The sequence below is a fragment of the Alligator mississippiensis genome, chromosome 13, assembly GCF_030867095.1.
Source record: "Alligator mississippiensis isolate rAllMis1 chromosome 13, rAllMis1, whole genome shotgun sequence".
NCBI lineage: Eukaryota > Metazoa > Chordata > Crocodylia > Alligatoridae > Alligator > Alligator mississippiensis.
Window position 1 is genome coordinate 10,514,314 of NC_081836.1, and position 27,855 is coordinate 10,542,168.

General features: G+C 50.4%; 1 protein-coding gene across 5 annotated transcripts; it reads left to right on the plus strand.

Annotated features, from left to right (window-relative positions):
• Positions 1 to 1,878: 1,878 nt before the first annotated feature.
• On the plus strand, positions 1,879 to 26,371 carry H6PD (hexose-6-phosphate dehydrogenase/glucose 1-dehydrogenase). Of its 5 annotated transcripts, none has more exons than XM_006276318.4 (7): positions 1,879 to 1,976; positions 3,040 to 3,086; positions 7,448 to 7,584; positions 11,190 to 11,843; positions 17,147 to 17,264; positions 19,497 to 19,766; positions 20,678 to 26,371. In XM_006276318.4, exons 4-7 carry the CDS (start codon positions 11,220 to 11,222, stop codon positions 22,033 to 22,035), a joined length of 2,370 nt encoding a protein of 789 aa, XP_006276380.1. In that variant the 5' UTR covers positions 1,879 to 1,976; positions 3,040 to 3,086; positions 7,448 to 7,584; positions 11,190 to 11,219; the 3' UTR covers positions 22,036 to 26,371. The 5 variants fall into 5 exon arrangements, with proteins under 5 accessions (XP_006276380.1, XP_019349556.1, XP_019349559.1 ...); XM_019494011.2 differs by having other exon boundaries at positions 7,498 to 7,584; XM_019494013.2 differs by lacking the exon at positions 1,879 to 1,976 and adding an exon at positions 2,068 to 2,167.
• Positions 26,372 to 27,855: the final 1,484 nt, after the last annotated feature.

Consider the following 27,855-nt stretch of genomic DNA (forward strand, 5'->3'; position numbering starts at 1 on the left):
TGTTGTGCAGAGCAGTGACATGTGTGAGGTCCCAGCTGCCCCTGGATTTGTTACAGAACATTTTAGTAACATGTGCATGTTTGTACAGACTGCTTGATGGGGAGCTGCTGCAAGTCACCCACTCACAGGCAGGGCCGGACACAGGCATGGGCAAACTGGGTGGCTACCCGGGGTCTAGACAAAAAAGGAGGCTCAAAAATGGTGAAAATAACAATTACGACTATTATCATTATCCCTGGCAAAGGGGGGCCCAATACTAAAAGTTCACCTGGGGCTGCCAGGAGTCTAGGTATGGTGCTGCTCACAAGGCCCTGATGCTCTACCCAGTGACTGGGCAGCAGAGCCCCCTTAGGAGGTCAAAGCCGGAGACCCCAAGCCTTGGGTTGTGAAGGTTACCGTGTGCTGGAGTTTATCTGATGGGACAAACCAGGGGTGAGCACTAGGCTGACATTTCCTGCTGCATCACAGAGTCTGCCCTCAACACTGCCACCAGCATAATGCAGGATCCTGTGTCCCTGCAGCACCGGTCGGTGTGAGGAGGTGGCCAGGTGGAATCACAATGCCATCATGTGACAAGCACCTCACGGGACCCTGGCGCTGGGACTCAGAGCAATATGCAAGCAATGGGTCTCTGAGAAATAAATATCAGGCTGCTCCTAGGAGCCCTGAGAAGCAGCCCAGACCAGGCAGACAGCAGCTAGTAATGCAAAGCACAGACAGACAGGGAGGGAAAAAAATTCGTCCCCTAAGGAAGGAACTCACTGGACTTGGGGAATGTACAGAGATCAGCACAGACCTAGCTGGACTGCGGCAGGTCCAGGGGCAGTGCTCTGGTGCAGCGTTTCTCACCCCATGGGTCATGACCGAAAAGTGGGTGGCAAGAATATATGAAAGGGTTGTGAACAAACTTTAAAAATGGATTCTCCTTTAAGAGGGAAAAACATGGGAAAACATGGCTTTTCCCTTGCAGACTGGCATAGTTCCAGTTTGCAAGGGGGTACTTTGGGCCACCCCCTGCCCCACACACCCACCCCTGCCCCATACACTGGGGGCTGAGGCCTGGAGGTGCGGGGCAGCACATTGGGCCCTGGGACCAGTGAGGGGCAGTGGGTCGGGGCTGGCCATTGATGTTTATAAATGGGTCCTGCTACAAAAAAGGTTGAGAACCGCTGCTCTGGTGCACTTGCACACCCCTTGGGTTTCTGCTCCACCCAGAGTTTGAAACCAACTGCCTGGCGATGGCAGCATTTCTACTCAGGCAGTGCTGAGGGGGTCAGTTGACTTCATGGCTCATCATCGTCTACCTGATCCCTTCTCCAAGGCTGGGATTTTGACTGTGCTGTGCCAGTGCTCCTGCTGGGACCCCAAGTGGAGACTCCTGGCTAGCCTTCCACTTGGGGTCAGACCGATCACCACATTTGGGGTCAGGAAGGACTTTCACCCCACGGTCAGATTGGCCTCAACCGTGTGGGTTTTGGACCTCTTCGTTATATATCGACACCATTTCACAGAAGCAGGAGGTTGGCTGCTGGGGTTGCCCTGCTTCACCCCTGGCAGATTCAGGCGTCGGGTCCGTGCCGTGCCAGGCTTGACAGCTGTCTTGCGTCCAGTTTGGATGATGGAGGCTGCAGGGTGGTTTTCACAGACCTCAACAGACCATCGAGATAAATAGCCGAGTGCTGAAATGCAAATACAGCCGCTTCCTTGCAAAAACCTCCCCCCCCCAAAAAATCTGTTGCAATATTTTGGGGCCCCCTAAAGCGTGCGCCGCCTCCTGCTGCTGCTCGGCGCTGCGCACCCCGCTCCTCGGCGCCTGCAAAGCCCCGCGGGAGCCCCCGCTGCGGCGCGGGGTTTGCTTCCGCGCGCGGGGCCGGCGGGGCGGGGCGGAAGCGAGCACGTCCGGTTCCTCCGCCTCGGCCGGGCCGCCGCCGCCGTCGTCTCCGGGCTGCAGCCGGGCCCGGGCGGGCAGCGGGGAGGTGAGTGCCGCTGCGGGAGCTGCTGTGCCGGGGATTGCCCCCTCTGCCCCCTTGCTTGCGCTGGGGCAGGGCAGGGCAGGGCATGCAGGGGCTGGGAGAAAGGCAGGCCACGAGCATCCCGTATGGGTTTGTGACATCCGTCCCCGTGCTGTTCCTCCACCCATCCGTGTCTCCTGGCTTGGTCACAACAGGTACTAGGAAGGATCAGGCCGAGCTCCCATCCTCTTTCCAAAAGCCCCCGGGTCCAGTTCAGCGCCACCCTCATCTTCCCCCGTGCTCGCTTGCTTCTGGTGGAGACGCTTGCTGCCGCCTTTTATCGACCTGCGGCCTTGCAGAATTGAGCCGGGCGCGCTGTGCCGCGCAGCCAGAGGGGATGGGACACTAATTCATCGTGCCTCTCAATCAGCGGGGTCCAACTGTGCTCCGTAGACCGGGGCGGGCAATTATTTCAGGTGGAGGGCTGCTTACTGAGTTTCAGCAAGCCATTGAAGGCTGCACGACAGGCAGCTACAGGCGGATAAATAGTAATTTTCTAAATTTTTTAGGGGCCCCATGGGCTGGGTAGAATGGCCTGGCAGGCTGCGTGTGGCCCGCGGGCCGGATTTTACCCACCCCTGCCGTAAACCCTTGGGAGTCTGTAGACTACAGGTAACCCCCGCTTAGCCCTCGTAATTGGTTCCTAGAAAACCGAGCATTAAGCAAAATGAGCATTAAGTGAAACTGAAAGTATTGGATGACCCAAGCTGGCGACCGTGAGCATTATAGTGAAACGTGCTGAGTGCTGAAATGCAATCGGATATCGGTTTAAAATGAGCGTTATAGTGAAATAGCGCTAAGCGAAACAGTGTTGAGCAGGGGTTGCCTGTATGTCTAAGGGGTTGGTGAAAGATGACTGTGATCAGTCAGAAGTATGTGAATACCCACACTTACGATTGAGGGGGCCACATCTCCATTCAGAATTTCCAAAGGGGTCCACACCTCCATTCAAAATGTTTTAGGGGTCTGCAAATGAAGAAAAGGTTGAAACCACTGCTCTAGATTAACACTGTTTTTATCCCTACAGCGTGGGGGGCTGAGGTCTGTCCAGTTGTGACAAGAGCTACAAAGACTGTAAGTGCTGTTTTGTTCAAACGACTGCTTTTCTTGGAAATGTAGCGGGCATGATTTCTCTGCACGGCACGGCCCCAGTCCAAGACAAATCTGTCTTTTGTTCTGGCAAAGACCCATTATTGTTGTTTTATTACTTGCATTACTGTCATGCGTAGAAGTGTGACTCACGGACCAGAACTGCACTGTGCTAGGTGCTGCACAGATCTAGAACGGAAAAACACTCCTTGCCTTGGGGTCCAGTTTGCAAAGATCCCCCTATAACCTGTCATGCTGTAGTTTGCTTCTCTGTCTATAAGGTGCACACCTACTCTGCTCTCTGCCTGACCGGATTAACACAACTAACTACCTCTCTTTGTTTGTACGCTAGCAGCCCAATAGGATACTCAAGGGAGGAAGACAAGTGGGGGAGAATATTTAGCCCAGGACTGTCAAGTATATGGCTCATGGGCTGGATCCAGCCTGCAGACCTCCCCTGTTTCCCCTCTCCCACCTCCAGCGTACCTGATCAGACAACTGCTCCACCCAGTCTGGGACCCACACAGTAGCCAGAATGGATGCTGCATGTGGTCGGCCTGGAGTGTATGCACTGGCTGCCCTGGCAGGACTGTGCCACACGCCGTGCTGGCTGTGGGATGTGCGCCACACACGGTATCTGCTCCAACTGGTCTGGGATCCACGATCCACATGCTGCTCACAGGTGCTGCATGCAGTGGGGGTCCAAACTTGCTGGAGCAGGCCTGCAGGTGCTGATGTGGGTGCCATGTGCAGTATGGCTGCTGCTCTGGCTGGACTATGCCACGCACAGCATCCATTCTGGCTGTTCAGGAATCTCTGCCACACGCAGCACAGGTCCCAGAGCAGCTGGAGCAGCTGCTGGATCCTGTATGTTGGGAAAGGGGAAGGGATCTGTGGGCCTGATTTGGCACATGGGGCTAGATGAGTGGCATGGAGCTGGTCCATGAGTGCCTGGGAGCAATGGCATTCAAGGTGAGAAAGTCCTTGACTCAGTAGCTGGCTTCTGTTTGCAAGGGATCTGAATCTGAAGCTCCAGACGTGCAACTGGGGGTGGGGGTAGACACCTGGACCCAGGTGTGGTATTACTACTGCCAGTGGGGTGCCACAATGGACCTAGTGGCAAGACAAGCTTTAAGGCCCTGATGCAAAATCCATCGGTCCTGCAGCTGCCAGGGTGTGTGTTATTGTGGGGAGATTGTGACGTAGTGCAGCTGTCTCATGACCCTCTCAAGGAGTTAATTTGTTTTGTTACTTTTTGGAAACTTGCCTTTGTAAATCAAACCAAGCTCCTGGAAGGGATATTATCCCAGGACACGGGTGTTCTTGGATCTGTAATCATGGTATGTGGACTCAAGTGTTTGCAGCCCTGTATTGGGGTTGAAAGATGACTCTCATTCTGTGTGGGAGGTATCTGGTTTTCTGTCAGGGCCAGGGAAGAGTTTTTTTCCCCTTTCATGATTGCATGGTGGGGTTTTTTTCTTCAGCTTCCTCTGAAGCATTGGATATTGTCCACAGTAGTGGCCAGTGGCCAGTAAAGGGAGGAGTGTTGGCTGGGGTGCATTGGTGCTTCTGCCAGCACTTAGAAACCTCTCTGGTACCTGGCAAGAGGGTCTGTCTCTTGTAAACGGGGTCACACCAGTCACCAGATTTGATGTCAGGAAAGTATTTTCCCCCAGGACAGTTTGGCAAGGAGTGCAGGAGTGTTTGCCTTCCCCCATAGCATGAGGTGTGTTGTTCTTTTTTCCATACCATAGCCAGAGGATTTGGTGACTATACATAAGCCTATAACTTCTATGCTGCCACTGTGGTTGGACATTGGCACTGCACTTGTCTCCTGTGCTGCTTACCTATGGCCTGCTATGGGGTATTCCTGGTTTTGTTTTCCGAAGGTGCCCATGGCCAAAGTATGTGAGAGAGGCTGGGGTGGTTGATTTTTGGTTTTCTTTGGGCAATGAAGGGGACTGGATTAGATAGCTCACAAGACCCCTTCCTGGCCTACATTACCATGCACTTGACCTGGAACAAAAGTGGTGATGCAGGGGCTTGTGCTGGTTTAAGTAAACCAGATTTTGACCAGGTGTATTAGGCTGAACTGTTGCAGCTTTCTCACCTAGGTGAGCCCTAAGATTCCTCTCTCTGTGATATTCTTGGGTGAGAGAAGCCCAGCTGGCTTTTCTTATTTATATTTTTAAAATCCAGTTCAATGAACAGCAGCTGTAAAACAGGCTTGGTCCATGCCTAGGTGTTTTGCATCAAGGTAGCAATCAATTTAGTACACCAGTATAAACCTTTAATGTAGGCAGACTTACCCTGGGGGAAAGCCTGCTCATAGCAGTTCAGCAAACTTGCTGAACTAAATGAAACTGGTATGCTTTAGACTGGTTTTAGTGGATCTGTAGTAGTGGTTTGCAGTGATGTTACTAAGTTGACTTTAAGTGATTTTAATGACACTGGTACAAGTTGGCTCTTAAAGACAAAACTTCAGAAGGGTGAGCTTAGTGAGGTAGACATCCATACCAGCATCACAGGTTCCAAATCCTTGGAATAGGTAATATCCCATGGCTTTTTATATGGGAGTATTTCATGAGATCGTTAAAAATCCTGTTTTGTAAATAAGGGCCGTGGGGTTTGCCAGTAAATCCTTTCCTGGCCCTCTTTAGCTGGGGAACATGCTGTGTTCCAGGTGGTTGTAACCCTAGACCCCAGAGGTGGCTGCATTTCAGTTACATCCTGTCTAAATAAACTTGAAGTTCTCTGTGGTCCTCTAACTGCATTGTCTATATTACATTGGAAGGAAAGAAATAGATACCGGTGTGAATACATTAGACAAGGTGATTAGGTACCACACTGTTGACCTAGTATGGCTACCTATGCTATTTGCTGAGTTACTTAAGTGAATGCACAGAAGTTAAAAAGTAAAATAGGAAAGAGGGGGGGAGGAATATGTAACAATGGATGGCTAGGAAGAGATGATATGAGGCAGATTTATGGGCTAAGATGTATTTTCTGGGACCTCTCGGGAAAAAAAGAATTCAGCTTGGACTTTTCTTGAGAGAGTAATATACTCTGTGGTAAGTGCTGAGGCTATCTTCTACTTCCACTTGCTAAATGTCAAGGCAGGTCAGGTTATAATTGCCTCTAATTGGCGCTTGGGTATTGGGTGACATTCATCAGCCGCATTCAGAGGTCTAAAGTTCTTCCCTGCATTTAAAAATTCTTAGAGCAGCTGTTTCAGGTCTGAGAGATCAGTTCAGAAAGCCCTGCTGCTCAGCCTGAGCAAGGGATGAAGCATGCTGGCATTCATTGTACTCATGAAATAGCATTACAACAGCACCCCAAAACTTCTGTCACAATCAGGCTCCCTTTGTGCAAATGTTGTACCTGGCTGCAGGAGAGCTGACACACTTGAATACACAACATAGGCAAAAAGAGGGGCAATGGGATCTTCTTCTTATTTCAGTTTTGCTGAAAAGAAACTGAGACACAGAAAGATGACCGCCCTGTCTAAACCCATGAGTTGAACCTCTTTGGCTTGACTAGGAGTGCCAAAGCAGTATATGCTGGGCATGGATTTGTAAAGGCATAGTTATGCCAGATTGTATTGCATAGTGTACCTTGAGGACTGTACTGATGTAACGGTTTGGTAGAAAAAATTCACTCTTAACTAAGAGAGTTAAATTGATATTGAAACTGTGCATAGGCAAAGCTAGATCTGAATGATTTGCTCTAGGTCAGAGCAGAACCTAAACTCCTGATCTGTGGAGACCTAATCCAGGATTTTAAGCACATCCCCATCTCTCTTAACCTGAACACTTACACTTGAGCGGCACTCAAATTCACCGCAAGATCACACCTTACTTTCTTCTAACCTGCTCGTTCTATTTCTGCAACTGATACCGACCTTGAGACGTCCTCTTCTTTAAATCTCTATAATGGGTGGGTGATCACTGTCAAACACTTAAGTCTCTAGGACCTTGACAAAGCAGAAGGACCTTTCAGAGAGAATTCTCCGAGGTGAATTTGCTGTATGTGCCAATGTTTCACACTCCAGCCGCTGTCTTGGAAACAAGCAGTTGGCTTCTGGCTTTTTTCTGCTTCCCTCCCTCCCTATGAAATACAAGATCAAAAATCCTCATGCAAAAAAAAAAAATGTGTCTGGCCCTCCTTCTTGTCAGTGAACATTTCCTAGCGAAGGGATCTTGGCTCCTGAATGTGAAGCTCCTGAAAATTACCTTTTTTCTGTGCTGGGAAGAGGAGGTTCTGCCTTGCTTCCCTCCCCTTTACCAGAAAGTGGTGAGTTGGCTTATTACTAAAACTGCCTCTTGTTTGTCTAATCATTGATCCAGAGTGTTTGCTGGACCTCTGTGTGGGTTGTATACTCTATCTCTGGCTACAGGTGAAGAAAGGTCTGTGTTGTCAGGAGGGTCCTTGAAGAAGCAACTTCCAGCTGAGTTTGTCTCTGCAGAGCCGTCGTGTTACTCAGGTGAGTCTGCTAGGTGGGTTTCAATCGGGTTTATTCAGGGTGCAACAGGCAGGGGTTTTGCAGAGTTCCTTGTGGTTTCCATATGGATTTAGGGAGATCTGAGGGTGGAAAAGAAGAGGTCTTTTCCCTGACTCATCTAGGAAGAAAACTAAACTTGAAAGGTGGGACGTGTTCCACTCACTGCTGTTCAGTGGATGAGAGTCCAGGCCTTTCACTCCAAAAAAAAGAGAATGATTTCAAGTTGGGCTTGGGGAGGACAAAGAGAAGGACCTTTGCTCCTTTGAGCACAGGTGTGGGTATAACTGGGTTGGGGCACTGCAGCCTGAGACAGAGGGAGACACTTGCTGCAGCTGGTAAGGGATTCTGGGAGCCCTTGGAAAAGCCTTGATTCCTCTCTCTGTCTCTGTCTACAAAGTGCTTCCAGCTCTGCCCTATTGACTTCTCCAGGATCCAGCTCTGACTTGTGCTGTATTGGCACTGCTTAATGCATTCCAGCGAGCTGCCAAGCTCCAGCTGGGTGTCAGCAGCTGGGGGAGGTTTGGGAATTTATTTTTCCCCAGAGCGTTTATGCTACAACCTCTCCCTTGCTCCGTTCCTCCCCTCAGCCGCAGGCCTGCCCACTTCAACTCCTTTGGAGGTAGCTTTGCCTGCACTGTGAAAATACCCCTGATTCGCAACAGGCGCAGCAGAACATGGTTTGAACTGCAATAGCCCAGGATGATCTGCATTCAGCACAGAGCAGTCAGTCTAGCAGCCGGACCCCCCCTTCTCCACCTGACACCCGTAGCCGGGGCCAAGTAACGGCATGCATGAGCCAGAGAGAGCACGGTGCACTCCCCTGATTGGCACCCCATTCTGCTGATGCTTTGAGAGAGGTTGGAGTGGACTAGCAGAGAATAGACAGAGCAGGATGTGGGCTCAAGGGAAGCTGGCAACATTAAATGAGGCTACGGGAAGGGAAGAGAAAGATCCTAATTGCAAACTGTTCCCTTTTCATGCAAGGATCATGGCAGGGCCAAGCCTTTCATTTGCTCCTGCAATGGCCTGAATGGGAAGTGTTGGAGCTGCTGATACCAGAGTAAACAGGCTTAAAAAATAGATCTGCAAGGCCCATGCTTTGGAGGGGCCGTGCCTAGCCTTCAGAAGCACAGCCTTTCTTTTGGCCCATTTATTGTGTTCGTGGAGAGCAAATGTTTCCTCTCCCAAGAGGATAAATCAGATGGGCTGGAGGAAGGCTCTCCACAAATAGCTCTGACTTCAAATGTACACGTGGCTTCTCAAAAAAGGGGGGATTCTTTCCAGCCCCAGTGAGAGTGGAAATAGCGCCATCCTTTTTTCTTTTCTTTTTTTTTAATCTCAGCAGTTTTGGCAGGGCTGGGAGGAAGGAGGTGCTTTGTATGGCTTGGGGGCTTTTTGATTAAAACTGAAACCTGTCCTTGCTGTGCAAGGAAGCTAGGCTGTGGGGCTTATTTGAGAGCCAGAAAGTAAAATAGACTGGGCTTCTTTCCTTGACCTCTATGAGGGAAATCATGAAACGAGAAAAATGTAATGGTGGAAAATAAATTTGCTCTTTCACTGAGACTCTTCATGACGTGGTGGTCTGTGATCACAGGGCTTTAGACTTGTCCTAGAAGATTCCTTCCAGTCCAGTGTTTCTCACTAAAACCTGGTCTATACAGTTTTAAGTTGCTATAATTATGTCAGGGAAGGGTGTGTGTGTGTTATTTTGCATGCATGCACAGTAGAAACCCTACTGTAGACACAATTGTACTCGCACAAAGATGCCTTATATTTGGTATTGCTCATTCTCCTTCTTGTACAAAAATAGCTATATCTGTGTAAAGTACCTCAGTACCAAAAGAACTGCATCCATACTCTGAAGATTGTACTGTTCCCTATTCTGGTATCATTAAAAGACATGCCTCTAGTGCAGACAAGGACAAAGTTTGAAATGCCAGTGAAAGCCCTTGATAATTTTAGCTGGACTGTCATTGTGGCTGCACTCCAAGAGTGTACAGTCCCAGGAAACTAGGTGAGCAGAGCGAGATAACAACTGACGCAATAGCTTATGAATAAACTATTGTGCATAAACCTTGTGCTGTTTTCATAACTTGTCATTCTGCATTAGCCCTCCTGGGTTCCTGCGCACAAAGAACAAAGCACCTCCTCCACCTAAAAACAACTTGGATTTTGGATTAGGGAAAACAAGAGCAAGAAGGAATAAAAGAAGATATGGTGTGTTTTTTTTTCCAAGCAGTGCACTATGTGTGTCTCGTCCCTTACTGGGTGCCAGTTCTGCAGGCAGGCAGGGTCCTTAGAGATGTATGGGTGCAGTACATGGTGCCATAGCTGCCCATGCTAATGGCATGAGAGCTGGTCCCGTAGCTAAACAGGGTTGCTGCCAAATGCTCCCTGCCTCACGCAGTCCATTTCAACTTGTTAGAACCTAGTTCCAAGCCTTTTTCTGGAACGTAGATCCACACGAGCCATAAACTTGCCGTGCATTATAGATGCAACTCAAACAGCCAGAGAACTGGAATTGCTAGTTGCAGTGCCTGTCTCTGAAGCTGCTTTGACAATATTGACATAAAGCGATGCCAAAATGGAATAACAGGCCAGAAGAAAAGCCCTGAGCAGGAAGCTGTTGCGAGCAGCATCCTGCTTGCATGGGCGTACATGTTCATTCATAGCAGAGCCTGAAATCTGCATGAGAAAGGACTTCGGCTCCAGAGCCCAAAGCCATTGACCCTTTGATAACCTGGCCTGTAGGGGGAATGCTTGTGCAACTGTAAGACAAGGTTCTTTCGGGAAATCTGATACCTTCTATTAGGCCAAGTCAAATAGTTGGAAAAATTCTTTGCAAGCTTTCGGGTACAATTATCCTTCGTCAGGGAGAGGAAGCATCTGCAGGTGGTCTGTGCTCTACCCAAAGAACCTTGTCTGCCTATCTCCTTAGACCGGCACGGGTACAACCTGCACCCATGCAACCGTAAGGCATTTGATGCCAGTGCTGTTTTCTGCTTCATGCTTGCTCCTCCTGATATAATAGTGAATAATCTGATGGAGTCTTTGGGACTTACCATAATACTAGGTGTGTTTGTCAGTAAAAAAGACTGGCTGTAAACCAGGGGCAACGTGGCAATGCTGTACTGCACCTATGCAGTCTCACAGCTCTGTGTAGCCAACCCTACACTGTTGATCGTGTTACAGGTGTTGGTCCCCCGCCCCCATCCACCAGCAGAAGCTGGCCCTTTCCGTGGTGACAAAAGCCACCTTGTTTATGCCACCTCCCAGATTCTCTCCATCCTCTTTTTGATTAAGGTCTCTCCTTATCAGGCAACTAGGGCTGACTCAGCAAAGCAGAGATGACTCCTGCCTACAGCAAATGTTTATCGCCCTGCAATGACTTTGTCCAAAAGAGCTGATCTGCCTGTGCTGAGCACAGAGGAGATTGCTGTGTAACTGGAGGAGGAGGGTGCTAAGGGAAGGATCCAGGTGAAAGTTCCTGCTCTTGTGCAAGAACAGTTGCTTGAGGTTGTGTTGTGGTTTCATATGCTGCAGCACCAAGGCCTGATGTATTTCCTTTCTCTTCTCCAAACCCGCAGCTTTACCAGAGCCTTGCCTGCACCACAAAGATGCTGAGGGCAGTTCTCTGTGTCATCTTCTTGGGAGCCCTGCCAGCTTCAGCTAAGGAGTCCCGAGGCCACATCTCCGTTGTCTTGCTGGGTGCTACTGGAGACCTGGCCAAGAAATACTTGTGGCAGGGGCTGTTCCAGCTCTACCGGGATGAAGTGAGCAATGGCCACAGCTTCACCTTCCATGGGGCTGCACTGACGGCACCCGAGCCGGGACAGAAGATGATGTTTGAGGTGCTGAAGAATCTGGCATGTCCTCCAGATGAACACCCCACCAGGTGTGCTGTGCTGAAGGACCAGTTCCTGAAGCTGAGCCAGTACTACCAGCTGAGAACTGCAGAGAACTACACTGTCCTGAACAGGGAGATTGAGACTCTTCTTGAGCAGGAGGGGCTGGAGGAAGCTGGCAGGATCTTCTACTTCTCAGTACCACCGTTTGCCTATGCCGAAATTGCCGGCCACATTAACAGCAGCTGCAGGCCGCGTCCGGGAGCCTGGCTGCGTGTGGTACTGGAGAAACCCTTTGGTCATGACCTTGAGTCAGCCCAGCAGCTGGCTGCGGAGCTGAGGAACTTCTTCAAAGAAGAGGAGATGTACCGGGTGGATCACTACCTTGGCAAACAGGTGAGGAAACGTGAAGCACTCAGTCGCCCAGCTGGGCAGAGGCTACACTTCAGCCTTCCATGTGGTGGTTGCCCTGAGTTGCCAGGTACACTAACCATCGCCCCACAAGCAAGTCTCCTAACTTGCTGAAGCAGTTATCAAGGCCTGTGTTTCTCCTCCAGTCCCAACCCATGTCTCCTGAAGGCATGACGCTCAAGCAGATTTTTCTCTTTCCCTTCTCTCTTCCACTAAGGGATTCAGAACCATTTATGGGTCTTCTACTCTTAGGATGTGATTACATGTTAGAGCCAGCAAGTGACAATACTAAGGAATGTTAATCTGTGCTTAAGGTTAACGAGTGCTAGTGATCAATTACACATTCGGGGTTAGTACCCTCTAGTGCTGCTCAGACCCATTGCTAGAGGGCTGGCGAGCAGGGGCAAGGCTACAGGTTGTCTGTTCCATGCCTGTCCTGCTCGCTGGCTCTCTAGCCACACTATAGGCTAGGGAAGAGGGGGGAAGGGTCCCCCATGCTGCTTGGATCTACTTCCTGAATTGGCCTGCTGCCCCCCATCAGCCCCCAGATCCCCCTTCCGCCCCCTCCCTCCACCCCCCAGCAATTGCTGCCCTGCCACTGCAGTCAGCCTGACAGCAGCGATGGTAATGGTCATGGGGGTAGTGGGGTGCCTGCAGCCTTTCCCCCCACCACACACCCAGATCCAGGCTCAGGTGAACAACCCCCCCCTCCCCAATAAGTGCTGTTTGACTCTAAGATGCCTAGAGGGCATTTAGCACTAGTTCACAAGCCTTGCTGGCTGCTGGTACATGCCACAGGGGTTTAATTTGATTCGGTTCTCCCTAAATTTAAATGGTGGATTTTTAAAAACATCACTTCAATTCAGGGAGCATTAAACTGAACTGAATCCCCATGGTGTGTACACAAGGGTGGGGGCCCAATCCGTAGCTGCCTCTTCAGCAGTGGGGGGGCACTGTGATAATGATACACTGTACAGCTCAGGCAAGCAGGCTCCAGGGAGGAAAAAAAAAAAAAGATCAGGCTCACTGCTTTTTTTTGGGGGAACCCAAAAAAACTGTTTTTTTCAGTGGAACCTGCCTGCACAGGCTGTCTCTGGGTCCCACAACCCCTGAGCTGCATGGGGCCCGCCAAGCCCTGAGCATGTCGGCTTCCAGCACCCTGTGCACTGTTGCACTTTGTTAGGTAGCAAACCTCGGAGGTGTTTTATCTTGCAATGTAACAAAGTCATTTAAAGTGGAATATACCGCCGAGTGTGCAAACAGTAATGCCATTAAAGCAGTGCAAAAGGGAATTTAAGCCGCTTTAAAGGCCAATTTCGTGGTGTGTACAAAGGCCCAATGTGTGATCATTCAAATTTTAAGTGCTCTTAACAGGGTTTCATTGTAATGTGTAATCTCACTGTCACAGAGCACTGAGGTGCCCTGCTCCCAAAGAGGGGAAAACTGCTAGGGAGGCAGCCCTAGCAGGGAATAAGGAGCCCAGCTGTGGGTTGCCAGGGCAACCAGAGAAGGCATCTGACCACTAGGGGCAGGGCCTGGCTCCCTTTATAAACCCTAGGGGCTGGGGCCCGAGGCAGTTCCCCACCAGCAGCCCAAGAGGAAAGAGCTCTGTCATGGAAGAGAGGGGAGGCCTGATGGCAGGAGCAGCCTTGGGCACTGCTGAGGGATGGAGTAATCCCCGGGTAGGCTTAAATGTTCTTATGGCCAAGCGGCTTCCATTTTAAATTATAGCCAGAGAGCTTGTGTTTATGTTGCTGTCTGTTAATCCGGTGGTTTGGGTGAGGCTATTAGGGGTTGGAGGAGGCCTCATAGGGGACTCACAGTGGAATGTGAGGACCCCAGTGCCGGTGAGGGTGCAGCATTTGCGGTGCATAGACCCCCAGCCCCAGGGGTGGGGGGCATTACTGAGGAGCCCTAGTGAGGGCATGGTGAGCCCAAGGGGGCCATGTGACAGAGAAGGCCCCAGAGAGAGGGCGGCAGTATTGAGGAGCGCTCGAGAGGGGGCAAAAGCCCCAGAGAGAGGGCAGGTTGGCAGAGAAGGCCCCGAGAGAGGGCAGAACGCCCTGAGAGGAGGCAAAAGTCCCAGAAGCCCCAGCGAGAGGGCGGCTTGACAGAGAAGGCCCCGAGAGAGGGCAGAGCGCCCTGAGAGGAGGCAAAAGCCCCAGAGAAGGGGGCAGTTACAGAGAAGCCCCAGTGTGGGCATGGTGAGCCCCTGGAAGGGGGCAGCACTACTGGGGGAGCCCCGGGGGGGGGGGCAGTTGCTGAGAAGCCCCAGAGAGGGGGGGGCAGTTGTCGAGAAGCCCCAGAGGAGGAGGCATTATTGGGGAGCCCAGAGAGGGGGCGGCGTGACTGGGGAGGCCCAGAGAGAACAAAAGGGGGCCTGTGCGTAATTAGACTGAGACGTAACATCCATTCCATCGGTGAGGTGTGGACTGTGGTGTAGGGGAGGAAATGGAGCCACAGATAGCACCCCCTGGCAGCGGGGCAGTACATAATTAACACCAATTAATTAATAACAAGGCATGGCAGGCGAATAGGCAGGTGGTTGCCCCAGGAACAGGTGTGCGGGCCCCGTTTAGGTCAGCCCAGATTGTGTACCTGTCACACACACCCTTAGTTCCTAGTCTTTGTCCAAACTGGAGTGTACTTTGCCTACTGAAAGGGAAGCAAGTTGGCTTGGGGCTGGGAATCGGGCCTCCTGGACTCAGTTCCCAGGTCTGCTTCCCAGCTTTTGGTCACTTATTTGCTCTGTGCCTTGGTTTCTGCACCCCTTTGCTTGGGGGTGGGGTTCAGAAGCTGAACAGTCTCTGTGAAATACCTTGAACTTTTCTATCGTTATCACGGTGTATCTCGAACCAGCTGCCTCCCTCTGGTCTCTAAGGGCATCTGTCTTCCCTCTTGATCCCAGGCAGAGCATGATGCAAACCTGTCTGCTGAAGGGAACGAATCCAGCCTGCTAGTCCCAGCAGAAGCTGCTTGACCTTGCGGTGATCAGCTGTTCCTCTCCCCTTGCAGGAGGCTGCTGTCCCAGGCTTCACTGGGGCAGGCAAGAGGCAGACCCTTTTTACACCAAAGCGATAGTCAGGCCTTTTCCTCTCCTCTTCTTGGGGAGGTGGCTGTACGTGCGTGGGGGGTGCTGCATGAGAGACAGAGGCACAATCCATCTGGTCTTGAAGCCAAGGTCAGGGCTTTGATTTCGCTGAGTAAGGAAACCCTGCCCCTCCTGGACCACAGCCCCCTCATTACAGAACAGACCAGCCTGTTAGCACTGGGTTCTGGAGGAGGCTTTTACTTTGATACAAGGTGGAGTCACGTCTTTATTTAATGGTCAGCTGGTTTTTCAAGGGCTGGTTTCTCTCTGCATGTGTGACTGCAGCAGGGACCTGGTTTTTCAGGGGCTCATGCCTCTGCATGACGGCAGCAAGGGACCATGGAGGGAGCAGGGTTGGAAAAGCAGGGAACAGAGCCCTGCAGTGGGGGAAGTCATCCTGGGAAGAAAGGGGATGGGGTGCAGGAGAGAGAGTGATCATTTGGTTCTCTTATCACTGTTTCCTCTGTGCCCCAACCTTTTGGTTGGGAGGCACAGCCTGTGTTCGCTCTCCCCTTGTCAGATCCGGTCCTCTTCCCTGCACCACACCTCCACACAGCTGTGCAGGCCCCGTTCAGCATTGTCAGATTCAGCTGGGACAATACCAGTTCCTCGATAGGTGCAGGGCCAGCTGTGCTGATGGGGAAGGCAGGTGGTGTGTGGCATAGGGAGATTGCATCAACTCACCCTGCCTCAGTGTCCTGGGGCTCAGCACTACCCGCTTAGCAGCAGCCAGTGGAAAGGTTTCCCTTTGGCTGTCCTTGGCTCTTTCTGGTAAGACCCCAAGAGTGGACTGCACTTCTGGTGGCCCACTGTGCCCTAGCCCCATCATCTAAATTGTAAATGTTCTGTCAAGAGATGAGGGGAGGGGGGCGGGAATGGGAGTTGAGGGGGTTGCCCTGTCCAGGAGCCATTCAGATCTAAGGGCTGCCTGCCTGCACTATGGATGCTGCTCTTTGGGGAATCGGCACAGAGTTGCAGGGCTCGATTTTTCTGGCCTTGCCCTCTCTTCCCCAGTCTCTTCCCAGGGGGTCCCAAGGAACTCCACGTGGTCCCTTCTGCATCTGCAATGCTACATACACCCACACCTGCAGCTTTAGCACAGAGACAGCTTGTCTGGGAATGGCTGGGCCACATACAGGAGGCAGCAGTTGGCTTGATGTGACTCTGTGTCCCTGGGTTTTCATTCATCTCATTCCCTTACAGGGCTTGTGATTGCAGGAAGCACCTTTCCATAGGGAGGTAACCGGCATCGGCTCAGTATTCATGTCACAACAGTGAGAGGCAAAATGACTTGCCTGAGGTCACCTGGCCTGTAAGTGGCAGAGCCAGCAATAGAAGCTGGATCCCAGTCCAGCACCAGAGCCCATAAGCCCCTGATGACTGTAGAGCTGCACAGACACTTTACTGTGGCTCCTGAGCCTTGGTTTCACTCTCTTGGATCAGGCGGCCAGAAGTCTCAGATGACGTCCCTCCAGCTTCTACCTGCCTTCGTCAGCCTGCTGATAAGGCATCAGTTTTCATAGCCATGATGGATACTGTGAAAGTCTCTCTCCCTCCCCCTGAGCACAGGGCTTTCAGGACAGTGCTGTATGGCATAGTGACCGGACAGTTGTGTGGCCCCAGAGAGAGCACACTGAGGACACCTTGTCCTTGCCTGAGTGCAGTGAGACATCCTGGTTTGGAAATAGCCTGTCCTGTCCATAGTGCTGCGTCCTGTTTCCAATCGCAAAGGTGCATGTCTGGCTGCAAGGAGAGCATCTCCGCTTAGATTTTTTTTTTCTCCAAGTGAGAGCAGATGGCTTAGCGGTGTAAGCATCTGATTTGATGCATCTCAGCTCCCTGGAACCATACGTTAGAGTCCCAGCAGGGTCTGACTCAGCCCTTTGTCCTTCTGATGGAGACAAACTGAGTGTCTTGCAGTTTGCATACATCTTGCAGGTGAAACCTCAAAACGTTTGCTTTGTTTGGGGAGACATTTCACGTCTGCTCTTAAAGACCCCATCATACTTTCCACAAGCATGAGGCTTTCCCATGTGTTCACGTGAAGATTTCCCTTCCCATGCTGCTTGGTACAGGCATGTGCTGCCTCTGCCCCAGAGTGGCTGCATGTTAGTGCTATGGTGTGGGAGGTATTGTAGAAATGCTAGTGGATTTGAACTTGTATTGATAACCCTAATTTTTTTTTCCCCCTCTACAGGCTGTAGCCCATATCTTGCCTTTCCGAGACCAGAACCGACAGTTTCTGGACCCAATTTGGAACCGGCATCACGTGGAAAGAGTGGAGATTGTCTTGAAAGAGACTGTGGATGCTAAAGGTCAGTGAGCCAGGACTGCAGCTTTTGGCTGAGCTAACACTGGAGAATTCATCAAGAGCAGAGATACATTAGCCTATATCTGCATGAGAGTGACTCCTGTGACTGCAGCCTGCAAATGCACAAGAAAGAGGCCAGGCAGGTGTCTGAGTGATGCGATTGGCACATGGGAGACTAGTTGGTTGCCAGTCATGGCTGATCCCACTCCATGCTGGGAATAGCAGGGAAGAGAGTGGTTTGTCCTCCTGGGGTAGGAAGCCATCAGGCTTTGAATATGTGTGGCTGGGAATCGGACAGTCCCATCCAGAGCTTGGCTGGGAAACCTGCAAGCTGCCTTGCCCTCTGGCAGCAAGGCTTGGCAGTGTTTCAGATGCCTATTTAGAGCCAAAAGACCCTAGACCCTGCTGTGAATGGACTGGAAAAGTTTTAATTTTCTGGTGACTCTGCAGGCATGCCAGAGGTTCTGTGGCCTTAAGGCCTGCCTGCCTGGCCATTTGCTGAGCCTAGCTTCCCGTTGTAACTCTGTGCCTTTGCTTTCCCCTCCGACTGGCTGCCCCCTTGTACTAAAGCTGGAGCTGGAAGCATTTTTTCTCTGGAGGGAGGCTGCTGGAGCTTGGCTGATTCTGTGCACCCATCCAGGCACGTGTGCTCTCTCCCTTTCTGGTAAAAGCCTTGCAGAGCCTGGTGCTGCTGGTGTGGGTCTCCTGCTGAAGGACACGGCTGCAATCCCTCTCTGCAGTGCTGTAGCATACTCTCTGCAGTGCTGAGCATAAAGTACTCCAGGCTGCGCTGCCACCCACAGCACTTCCTGGGATGCCAGGTCCCCTTATTTCTGCAACATCAGGACTGCACCTTCGTCCCCACCCTGCCCCCCACAATGCTAATTAACGCAATTCTTTGAAAGCCTTGAGTAGTCCTGGGCTTGGCAGCTTATATCTGAGCCAGGCCCCTTGATAGGGGAGGGAGAGCAGTGCTGCCTGTACCTTGTCCTGTCTTTCCTTCTCCCCCATCCTCCCCCTGACCCCACACACATTTGGTCATTTTTCATTGAATGACTCTTTCTCTGTGCGTCTGCCGTTAGCAGCTTGGCTCCCAGAGAGTCTGCAGCATTGATTACATTAATGAATGTGCCTTTAGATTAGAGTGAGGGAGATGAATATATCAATAGGGGAAGCCCACAGCACTGGTGCAGTCTGCAGGGCTCAGTCTGCTACAGACCAGCTGACAGAAGGCTCTGGTTTGAATAAACTGTTTTAATAGGAGAATGTCTGTCTTCTCTCTCCCAGCCCAGTAAGAAGCCAGCCAGGGGCGGGGAGAAAACAGAGGGCTTTATGCACTGAAGTTGATCTTTCCTGTCCTCCAGAGTGTGGGGTAGGCACACAGCCAGGGCTGCAGGCAGCACAGTGGAGTCTTGCTGCCCCAAGCAGTGTGCAGAAGTGCCCCCCTTCGCAGGATCCCTCTTTAATGTTTTACTGGCCCCTTCCACTACTGCAGAATTGCTCGGGGTGACTGGGCATTTGGTGCTTTTCTATTCAGGCTGTCAGGTGGATACCCACAGCAGCAGATGTTGTGGCTCCTGCTGGCCTCTATATCTGGCCCCTTGATTTGTTGGCAGTGTTGGTACCATGAAGCGGATACCCTGCACACCACAGTCTGGTCTCCACTGGCTCCTTTGCCCAGCTCTGGGCCAGATGTCAATCGTGGGTGCTGGACCAAGGCTTCAGGAAACGCAGAGCTCCTCTGCCAACCCAGTGAAGTGAAGGCTCCCTGCTCTTGACCTCAGGAAGCACTTGGCGAGGCTGGTGACTAAAGGTGGCTTCACACTGCCCTGGCACCCTAGGAAAGATGGGATGTGTCCCCACCTCTCTGACACTCTGCTCCCACCCCAGCCTCAGGCTCTCATTTCTCCCTCCAGAGGGATGTTCCTGTTTCTGCTCTGTTGAGGGCAGCTGGTCCCCTGCGAGTCCTTTATCACCTGCAGCAGCTTCTGCTAGGAAGCCCTTCTGTAGTGGCTGAAGCAGATTGGTGGGCTGGTGCGAGTCATTGATCTGCCCTTAGAGGCTGGCAGCAAGGCCTCCTTTTGGCGTGGAAAGGTTCTCCCTAGTTATTTCTCTTTACCCCTCTGGCACAAACATTCAAGCTACTTGTCCCAATGCAGAGAAAGAGGTTGCACAAGGAGCTGTTTTTCCCCTGCTGTTCTCCTGGCTTAGTATCGTGCTTCTTCTTCACACGCAGGCCGTGCCAGCTTTTACGAGCAGTACGGAGTCATCCGTGACGTCCTTCAGAACCACCTCACTGAGGTCATGATGTACCTCGCCATGGAGCTGCCAGCCAACATCAGCAGCACCGAAGATGTTCTTCAGCATAAGCTGCAGACCTTCAAGTCACTGCAAGAGCTGGAAAAGACCAGTGCTGTGATTGGGCAGTATCAGGCCTACACCAGTCAGGTGCAGGAGGAACTGCAGAAGGCCCAGAACTATTTTAGCATGACGCCAACCTTTGCAGGTGGGGGCAGCCCCAGGCTCGTCACTTTTGCTCCATACTAGTCAACTAACTTGCTGAACTCACCCCTCTGACTTTAATTTAGTGATCCAAGGTCTTTGCCTATCATCTAGTGTCAAGCATTACTTAAGCCTTTCCACTCTTGCTAAGTCTGCTGTTTCATGACACAGGCTACAGCAGAAGTCACCTTTAAGCATCACGTAAAATTTTGCATGTGTGCTACAAGTGAAGGGTGAGAGTGGTGGAATGAGAGATGAGCTCTGAAGTTCCTTCCATCACTCAAGGTCTGTTTCCACTTCTGTAACAAGGGGACAAGACCTGCCCTTTGCATTTCTAGGGCTCCCGTCACAGTAATACCCAAGAGCCCTAACAATCCAATACTGTCCCATCTCACAGAGAGCAGTGCAGACAGGTTAACTAAGGGGTCCCCTGATAGGAAGTGCCATACATGAGCTGGGTGGCATTATTATTATTATTATTATTAATGCCTATGAACTATTTTTGAGGGTGAATTCTATAGTGGTTTGTTACCTCTCTCACTTCTTTGTAGATGAGTGAGATGTCCTGTGCATCTGAAGGATAAGGACTGTGGGTTTCTCTGTGGCTGGTGGGTCTTGGTTCAAGGGCGTCTCTAGCCATAATATGTTTACTGAATGTTTAAACTTGGCTAAAAGATGCATTCCAGCTGGTTTGCAGAAGTGAGTTTCCTAAGTGGTAGCTACATGATTGATAAAGCTGGGTTGGGTAGTTGGGAGAAAGCAAGGCAAGGTCTTGGGAAGACGATGTTTGCTAGGGTTTATGTGACCCAGGCAAAGAGAATGGTAGGCAGCCATACTCGGTCCCGTTGAGTACGCTTACCCTGAACTTTAGGCCCCAGGCATCAGTCTGTAGCTGAGACTCCCATGTCATTTCAGGTGTTCTGATTCACATGGACAGCCTGCGCTGGGAAGGAGTTCCCTTCATCCTCGCCTCCGGGAAAGCCCTGGACGAGCGGGTAGGCTACATTCGGGTCCTCTTTAAGAACCGTGCCTACTGCACCCAGAGCGAAGCCCTGAGGGATGCAGAGCATAGCCAGTGCAAAGCCAAACAGATCATCTTCTACATCGGGCATGGGGAGCTGAACTCCCCTGCCGTGCTGGTTAGCCGGAACCTCTTCAGACCCATCATGCCAGAAGGCAGCTGGAGGGAAGTGACGGACCATCCTCAGCTGCATCTCTTTGGACAGCCACTGTCTGATTACTATGTGTACAGCCCCGTGAAGGAGAGAGATGCCTATGCCATGCTCATCTCCAGCATCTACCATGCCAGAAAGGATTTTTTTATTACCACCGAGAACCTGCTGGCTTCCTGGGAGTTCTGGACCCCACTGCTGGACAGCATCTCTCATCAGGCCCCGCGACTGTACCCAGGGGGCAGGGAGAACCAGCATCTCCTAGACTTTGAAATGCTAGGCCAGGAGCTCTCCTTTACACTGGCAGAGCCAGTTGAATTTCTAGATACCAGCAAGCAAACTCCAGATGACTACCAAACCATTCAGGCCAAGTTTCGGAACAGCTCGCTAGTCTCGGCCTGGCCAGAGGAGCTGGTTTCCCAGCTGGCGTCGGACTTGGAGGCAGTGGCTGCTCGGGCTGTGGCACGCTCTGGTGAATTCCACCTCGCTCTGTCGGGTGGCTCGAGCCCTGTGGTCCTGTTCCAGCGGCTAGCAAAGCACCACTACGGCTTCCCATGGAAACGCACTCACTTGTGGCTGGTGGACGAGCGCTGTGTGCCACTCAGTGACCCTGAGTCCAACTTCTGCAGCTTGCACGACCACCTTCTACAGCATGTCAGGGTGCCCTACTTCAATCTCCACCCCATGCCAGTGCACCTGAACCGGCGGCTCTGTGTGGAGGAGGACCAGGGGCCAGAGCTGTATGCCGAAGAGATTGCAGCGCTAGTGACCAATGCCAGCTTCGATCTCGTGCTGCTCGGAGTAGGCACCGATGGGCACACGGCTTCCCTCTTCCCCCATTCATCCAGTGGCCTTGGAGGGAGCCAAGCAGTGGTGCTGACGGAGAGCCCCATCAAACCCCACCAGAGGATGACCCTCAGCCTGCCCTTCATCAACAAAGCTAGGCAGGTGTTTGTCCTGGTCCTGGGGAAGGGCAAGCATGAAATTGTAACCCTGCTCAGCAGAGTGGGGAACAAGCCCAAGAAATGGCCCATTTCAGGAGTCAGGCCCAGCTCTGGCCAGCTGGTCTGGTACATGGATTACGAAGCTCTGCTTGGATGATCTCTTCTTGGTACATCCTCCCCCTCACCTCTACCATGGCTGTCAGATCTCAGACTTCCTAACACTGTGCCTGCACTTATCCATTTACAATAATGGCTCCTACTCCCAAGGGTCTCTTTAAGGCTAGGTAAAGACCTGTTGGCTGTAACATCTCCAACCTGTGAGCTGTAGAGGCAGTGCAGCTCAGTGTTCAGAGCTTGGGAGAAGGAGCCAAGAGACTGATGTTGCATTCCTGACTCTGCCACTGAGTCTATTTGTGACCTTGGGCAGATTACTTCACTGCTGTGTGCCTCAGTTTCCCCCTCTAGATAGTGGGGTTAATAATCCTTACCTACCTCACAGGCATAATGTAAGACTTGTTTGATTCAATGCCTGCAATGTTCTTTGAGATTCTCAGGGCTAAAATGCAAGAGATGTTACTGGATGTTCATGTTCAGCTCTGATCAAACAGCCCGGACTACTGTAGCAGCGAAAGAGCCCCAATCAGAGCCCTGGTTGGACTGTGCTACCGTCTTGTATGTGCCAGCTTCTCGCAAAGAGCAGCCCTCTATTTCAGCAAAGCACTGACCACATTCCCACTCTGATACAGTTGTGGAAGCTGCAGGTACCAAATGACTGCACCTTGCGGTGAGCAGCGCCCCTGATGCAGGCACTGAACTGTGCTCAATGCAGTCCCTAGGCTTTATAAATTGCCCTGGTGCAGAGGCTAAGTTTATCAGCAGTAATTGCTGCTCTGCTTAAGTGCAGAGCTGGCACTGCAGGAGGTGGAAAGGGAAGCAGTGTGGCTATGTTCAGGCTTTCAGGATTATGAGACTTGCACCCAAAGCATTGGAGTTCACATTCATTATTCTAGAGATGTGTAATTTGTCTGCAGCATCGTAATTACAGATGGAAGCAGCTTCCTGGCCTGGAGATCAGGGGAGGGGAGTGGAAATAGTTGGATTCAGAACTGGGTTTCCGCATGTATCCTGAGCATCTTCATCACTTGCCCCAGGCAGGGTACTGCTCTCTCCCACGAGGTGGAGCAGTAGCTTGTGAAATTTCCATTTAAAGTGTCCTGCAGTAACAATCCCCATGCAGAGCAGCGAGGGGACTGCAGCACCTGCGCTGCTTTCTGAGGAGCGAGTGAGTTTCTGCCTCCTGCATGTCTTCTAGCTTTCTGATGCACAAAACTGCTTGCTGTATCGGGACCCTTCTCTTGAAAGCACTGGAGGGGCTGGATTTGCCTGGTCCAGCCATGCAGGCTGAAAGAAGGGCTGCAGCCCTGTTTAGAAAGTGCTTGGAGATTCTTCAGATGCCTCTTTCCTCCTCCTCACCTCTTCACCTAAACTTCTTCTTGCCCATGAAGCTGCTACACCTTTACACAAGAAAATCCTCTAGTGACCAGCCACATGTGCTGTAACTGAAGGATGACCTGATGCATCAGGGAGCTCCTGCAGAGTGTTGACTAACTTTCCCTCTTTGAATGAAGTAGCCCAGATAATGCCAACTGCTCTGGGAGACGGGGTGCATCTACGCGTGCAATTCGCAGGTAGCAATAAACTCTTACACAGTTTGTGCTGGAGTTCATTGCTCCCGGGCATAGTGTTTACACATGCATCCAGGACCACAGCATATTAAGCAGGGATGGTGCAGCTCCAGCTGCCAGAGAGCCTGGGGGGGGGTCAGCCTGCCAGCCTGGAGCTGCTCCACCCTGGCTCAACATGCTACGGAGGGGTACAAGGGGGCTACAGTGCAGGACTAGCCAGCAGGTAGCCCCTGCACTGTAGCACCCTTGTGCCCCAGCCAGCCATGGTCACAGTCTACATGTGCATTTCAGCACACTAAATAACTCCGCCGTAGGACAGTACTTGTCTCAGAAAGTACTATCCTACAGCAGAGTTAATTAATTTACTGCACCTAATAGGGGCACACATGTAGACTGATATTTTACCTCTAACTAGTCAACTCTGCAGTAAAGCACGTGTGTGGATGCACCCACTGAGGTGATGAGATCCACATGTCAGGTGGAAGTAAATCCACCCAAGCACAGCTGGACTAGGGACAGAGCTGCACAGCTGGACCATGGCAGAGCTGTAGGGAACCAGAACAGGGACATCCTACAAGTTCCTGGCAAAGAGAGGGAGCCGGCATTGGCACTGCACCCGCAGTTCCACATCGTTGCCCAGCCAGACTAGGGAAAGGGAGACTCTGATGGTTTTCAGAAGGGGTCTCAACAGGCCCCTTTTCAGGAAGGCTGTTATTTATTGCTGATACCTAGATGCTTGCCATTAGAGAATTAGCCCTGTTGGAAACCCCTGTGGCGTCGGAGCCGCCCAGTTATCAGTCTGACTGGGAGGGTTAGGATACTTTCCATGGAAAGTCTGGGCTCTGGCACTAGGTGGCACCAGGACCCTGCAAACAGACGTGGTAAATTGTGTGTATGGCTTTCAAGCACTGCTGGACTGGAGCCTGCACCCAAATTAGGCTGCTCTTCTGACTGCCTCTTAGCTTCTGAAAGAGCACAATGAGACCCTTGGGGGTCTGGGCCTTGTGGTCTGATGACTGGGTGCAGATGGGGAATATCAGAGAATCCAAGGTTGGAGTAAAGGGAGGAAAAGTCTGTCCACGGGGCTGAGAGAGAGACGCTGGGGACAAATCCTGTCTTGTCTTGAACCCTGCACAATCCTGCTGGTGGAGCTCTGACTGAGGGCCCAGTTGGCTAGGCCTGGTGACGGTGCGCCAGCTGGGCAGCAGTCCGTCCACTGCTGTTTTGACACAGCGCGGCGTCCCTGCAGGCTGTGTTGGGATTGCGGGAATACCTTGTGGGGTGGTAATAAAAAGTGCCTCAAAGAGGGATGAGATGTTTCTATGGAGTTTTAAGAGTTAAAACTAAAAAATACAGTGGAAGGATGTATGACCCGGTGCTTTCCAAAAAGAAAATATTTTAAAGCATTTAGAAACAAAAACCTGCCACACTTACAAACATGACAATGATGCTGTTACAGTTGGATTTATAAAAACACAGTCCTGTACGATTTCTGCTGGCTTCGGTGTATCAGACAGCCAAGAACTTGTCAATACAGGCCTGTTAATTGGGATTAAAGTAGGGTATGACTTGAAAGTGGTATGGATGTTCTTGTTCTGGAATAAAATTGACTATTTCAAATTAGCTTAATCCACCTGATTAATCCTCTTAATACAAATTTTAAATAAAAAAAAGGCCTGACCTAAATCCCACAAAACAAATCGAGTTTGGAAGTGAATTGAGGTAGTTCAAGCCTCAATTTTTCTTTCTTAAATAAGAATAGCTACATGAGATATAGCTTTTTCCCAGTTGTGTATACCTGGTATGTGGGAAAAGGGTTTTAGAAAAAAGAGCACATCAGTTGTGTAAGGATACATGTTAATGACTATCAGAAGTACTGGCTGCAAGAGTTTGGGGGTTTTCCCTCCAATTCAATATTGACTTTTTTTTTTTAATAATTTGAATAACTAAGGGATTTTCACATCTTTAGGAGGCCTGGTTTTTCATTTTTTATTTGAAAACTAAATTCCTATAAGTTGTTTCAAGTCGGGCACCAAAAATCACCAGTAGAATTAAAGGTTTCCCTTTATAAAACTCCATGAGAAACTTTGTAATAAATATTTTCATTACTTTTTTCATTACATAATTGTTCTCTTTTCTATATCTCTGTGTTAATTTTCAGCAAGCCTATTTTGATGTCTTTCTCAGGGAAATGTCTTTTTCAGAAGCATCCCTTTTGAACTCTTCAATGCTTTGTTAACAGTGGTTTGCCAAATAAAAAATAATCGAGCGGGAGATAAATATTTTTAAATTTCTGAAATGTGTTACTAGCAATAGACTGGATGGGGGACAAATGTAAAAGTAGCAGATCAGTCACTGAAAAAGACAGTACATTAGAAATCTACTTTGCTCAAGGCCAGGGAATGGGAATGCTATTTATATTTCAGCAAACCTACTAATGGAAGCTCTTCGAAGTATTTTTTTCAATGAATGGTATGCTGGAAATGATGTGAGCGGGTGTACTTCTAAGAACGTGTGTTAAAGATCCCGGCGAAGGGAAGCCCATTGAGTGGGTCATGGCCAGCAATATCTTTTAAAGGAAGAACAGTTTGTAACTGTGTTTTGTACAAAAACAGTGACGTGGTTGTTTTGTATGTCACAGAAGTCTAACACTGGAAATACCCTTTCTCACGTGGTACTTTTTTTGAATAGATCAAGTTGTAAAAATTTGTATTCTCTTGAATTCAGTTTTGTGATTGTGCTTTGTGATTAACAGAGGCATATATTTTTAATAAAATGTTTTTCATCAATAAAATCCTCTTCCTCCTACCAGCTGCCTTTCGACCTGTTTTTATTCGTGCAGTCTCGAGGCCAGCTTCTATTCCACCAACTAGGCATATATGTTGATTTAGCGACCTGAGTGCAATTCTTTTCCACCCCGTTCACAGCCTGAAAATCCATTAATGCATTCACTTGTGTTGCACACTGTCATCTTACCCTTCAAGCTAAAAAGCAGGAAGGGGGAAGAGGATCCACCCACCTTTTGCATTAACAGGAACTCTGACAGGGTGGGATTGAATTTGGCCCACGGTGATTGAATTGAAACGGTGGTCCTTTCACAAAGACTTCAGGCATACACGTTAAGGACTTTTTCAGGCATGATGTTTGGATCTCCAAATCACTAGTCCTTTCTGAAAATGCAGGCTGTGGTATCCTGAAATCATTAGCTCCACATTATTAGAGGAAAATACCCAAACCACTGATAGCATGAACTTGGTACCTTCTATTGCCATAGCATATAGTTGCTTAATAAGCGAGAGCTGTCTCAGACCTAACTGACCCATTCACGTTCCTCCTTGTGCAGCTGAACTTTTAAAACAATTGTATTCTGACTCAAAGGGTCTGTGCTGGTCACAGAGCGATCAAATCCAGCACCAAAGCCACCCCTGTGTTCCCTGCTCTGCACAACAAAGTGCCTGTGTTCAGAGCCAGCCTCCTTGCTTATGAGCAGCATCTTTATAGATAAATAGATCATGGGCATGAAAGAGGTGTTTTGTTTCTCCCTCCATTAAACAAAGATAAAAAAAGACTTGCAGGGGCAGGGTGGGAGGGCAAAGCGGGTTCTCTTTGGGGCCGAGGAGGTAAAGCAGCAGTTGGTGCTCCTGCCTGGTTTTTGCACTACAGTATTTGGGCCCTTGCCAAATTGCTTCCATTAGCAGGAGAAATGGATGACACAAGTGAGCTCTGCCTTCGTTGCAGACCTGCTGACACCCAGAGAACGCACACAAAGGCCGGTTTCCTTGAACACAGTAGAAACAAACAGCAGCAGCCAGCTTCCTTACAAAGCCAGGCAGTCTTCCCAGTGCCCCCGAACAGGCTCCGACTTGTGGCTGCCTCCCAAGGCCATGCTCGCTGCTGCTTTCTGCTGATTTTTCTGCTTCTCTCGCCCACTGCTAGCAGTCCCCAGCCTTTCACAATCCATTTCGGGGAAACTCCAGATTACATAACATCATTTCTGGTGGGTCTCGCTGGGCAGGCCAATGTCTTTGGTATTGGTTTCTTGTAGTTTGCAGTAGTCTTTAGCCAAGAGAGTAATCTTTAGTCTGCTTAGCACACTTATCAGCACAGCTGAGGCCTGTGATTGCCCACAGATAAAAGACCCTCTTGATGACAGTTATCATCATCTTCCCAGCACAGCTCTGTCCATCTGAAATACCTATTCTGTTACTGTGTAGAACAGTCCTTCCCAATATACTACCTGCTCCAGGCTTGCATGGGAGGACAGCAGAGGGCAACTTCTAGTAGCCCTATAC

Coding starts and splice junctions, on each gene's coding strand:
- H6PD (XM_006276318.4), top strand. CDS start 11,220: ATGCTGAGGGCAGTTCTCTGTGTCATCTTCTTGGGAGCCCTGCCAGCT. Junction 17,265..19,496: donor AGAGACTGTGGATGCTAAAG/GTCAGTGAGCCA, acceptor CTTCACACGCAG/GCCGTGCCAGCTTTTACGAG. Junction 19,767..20,677: donor CATGACGCCAACCTTTGCAG/GTGGGGGCAGCC, acceptor ATGTCATTTCAG/GTGTTCTGATTCACATGGAC.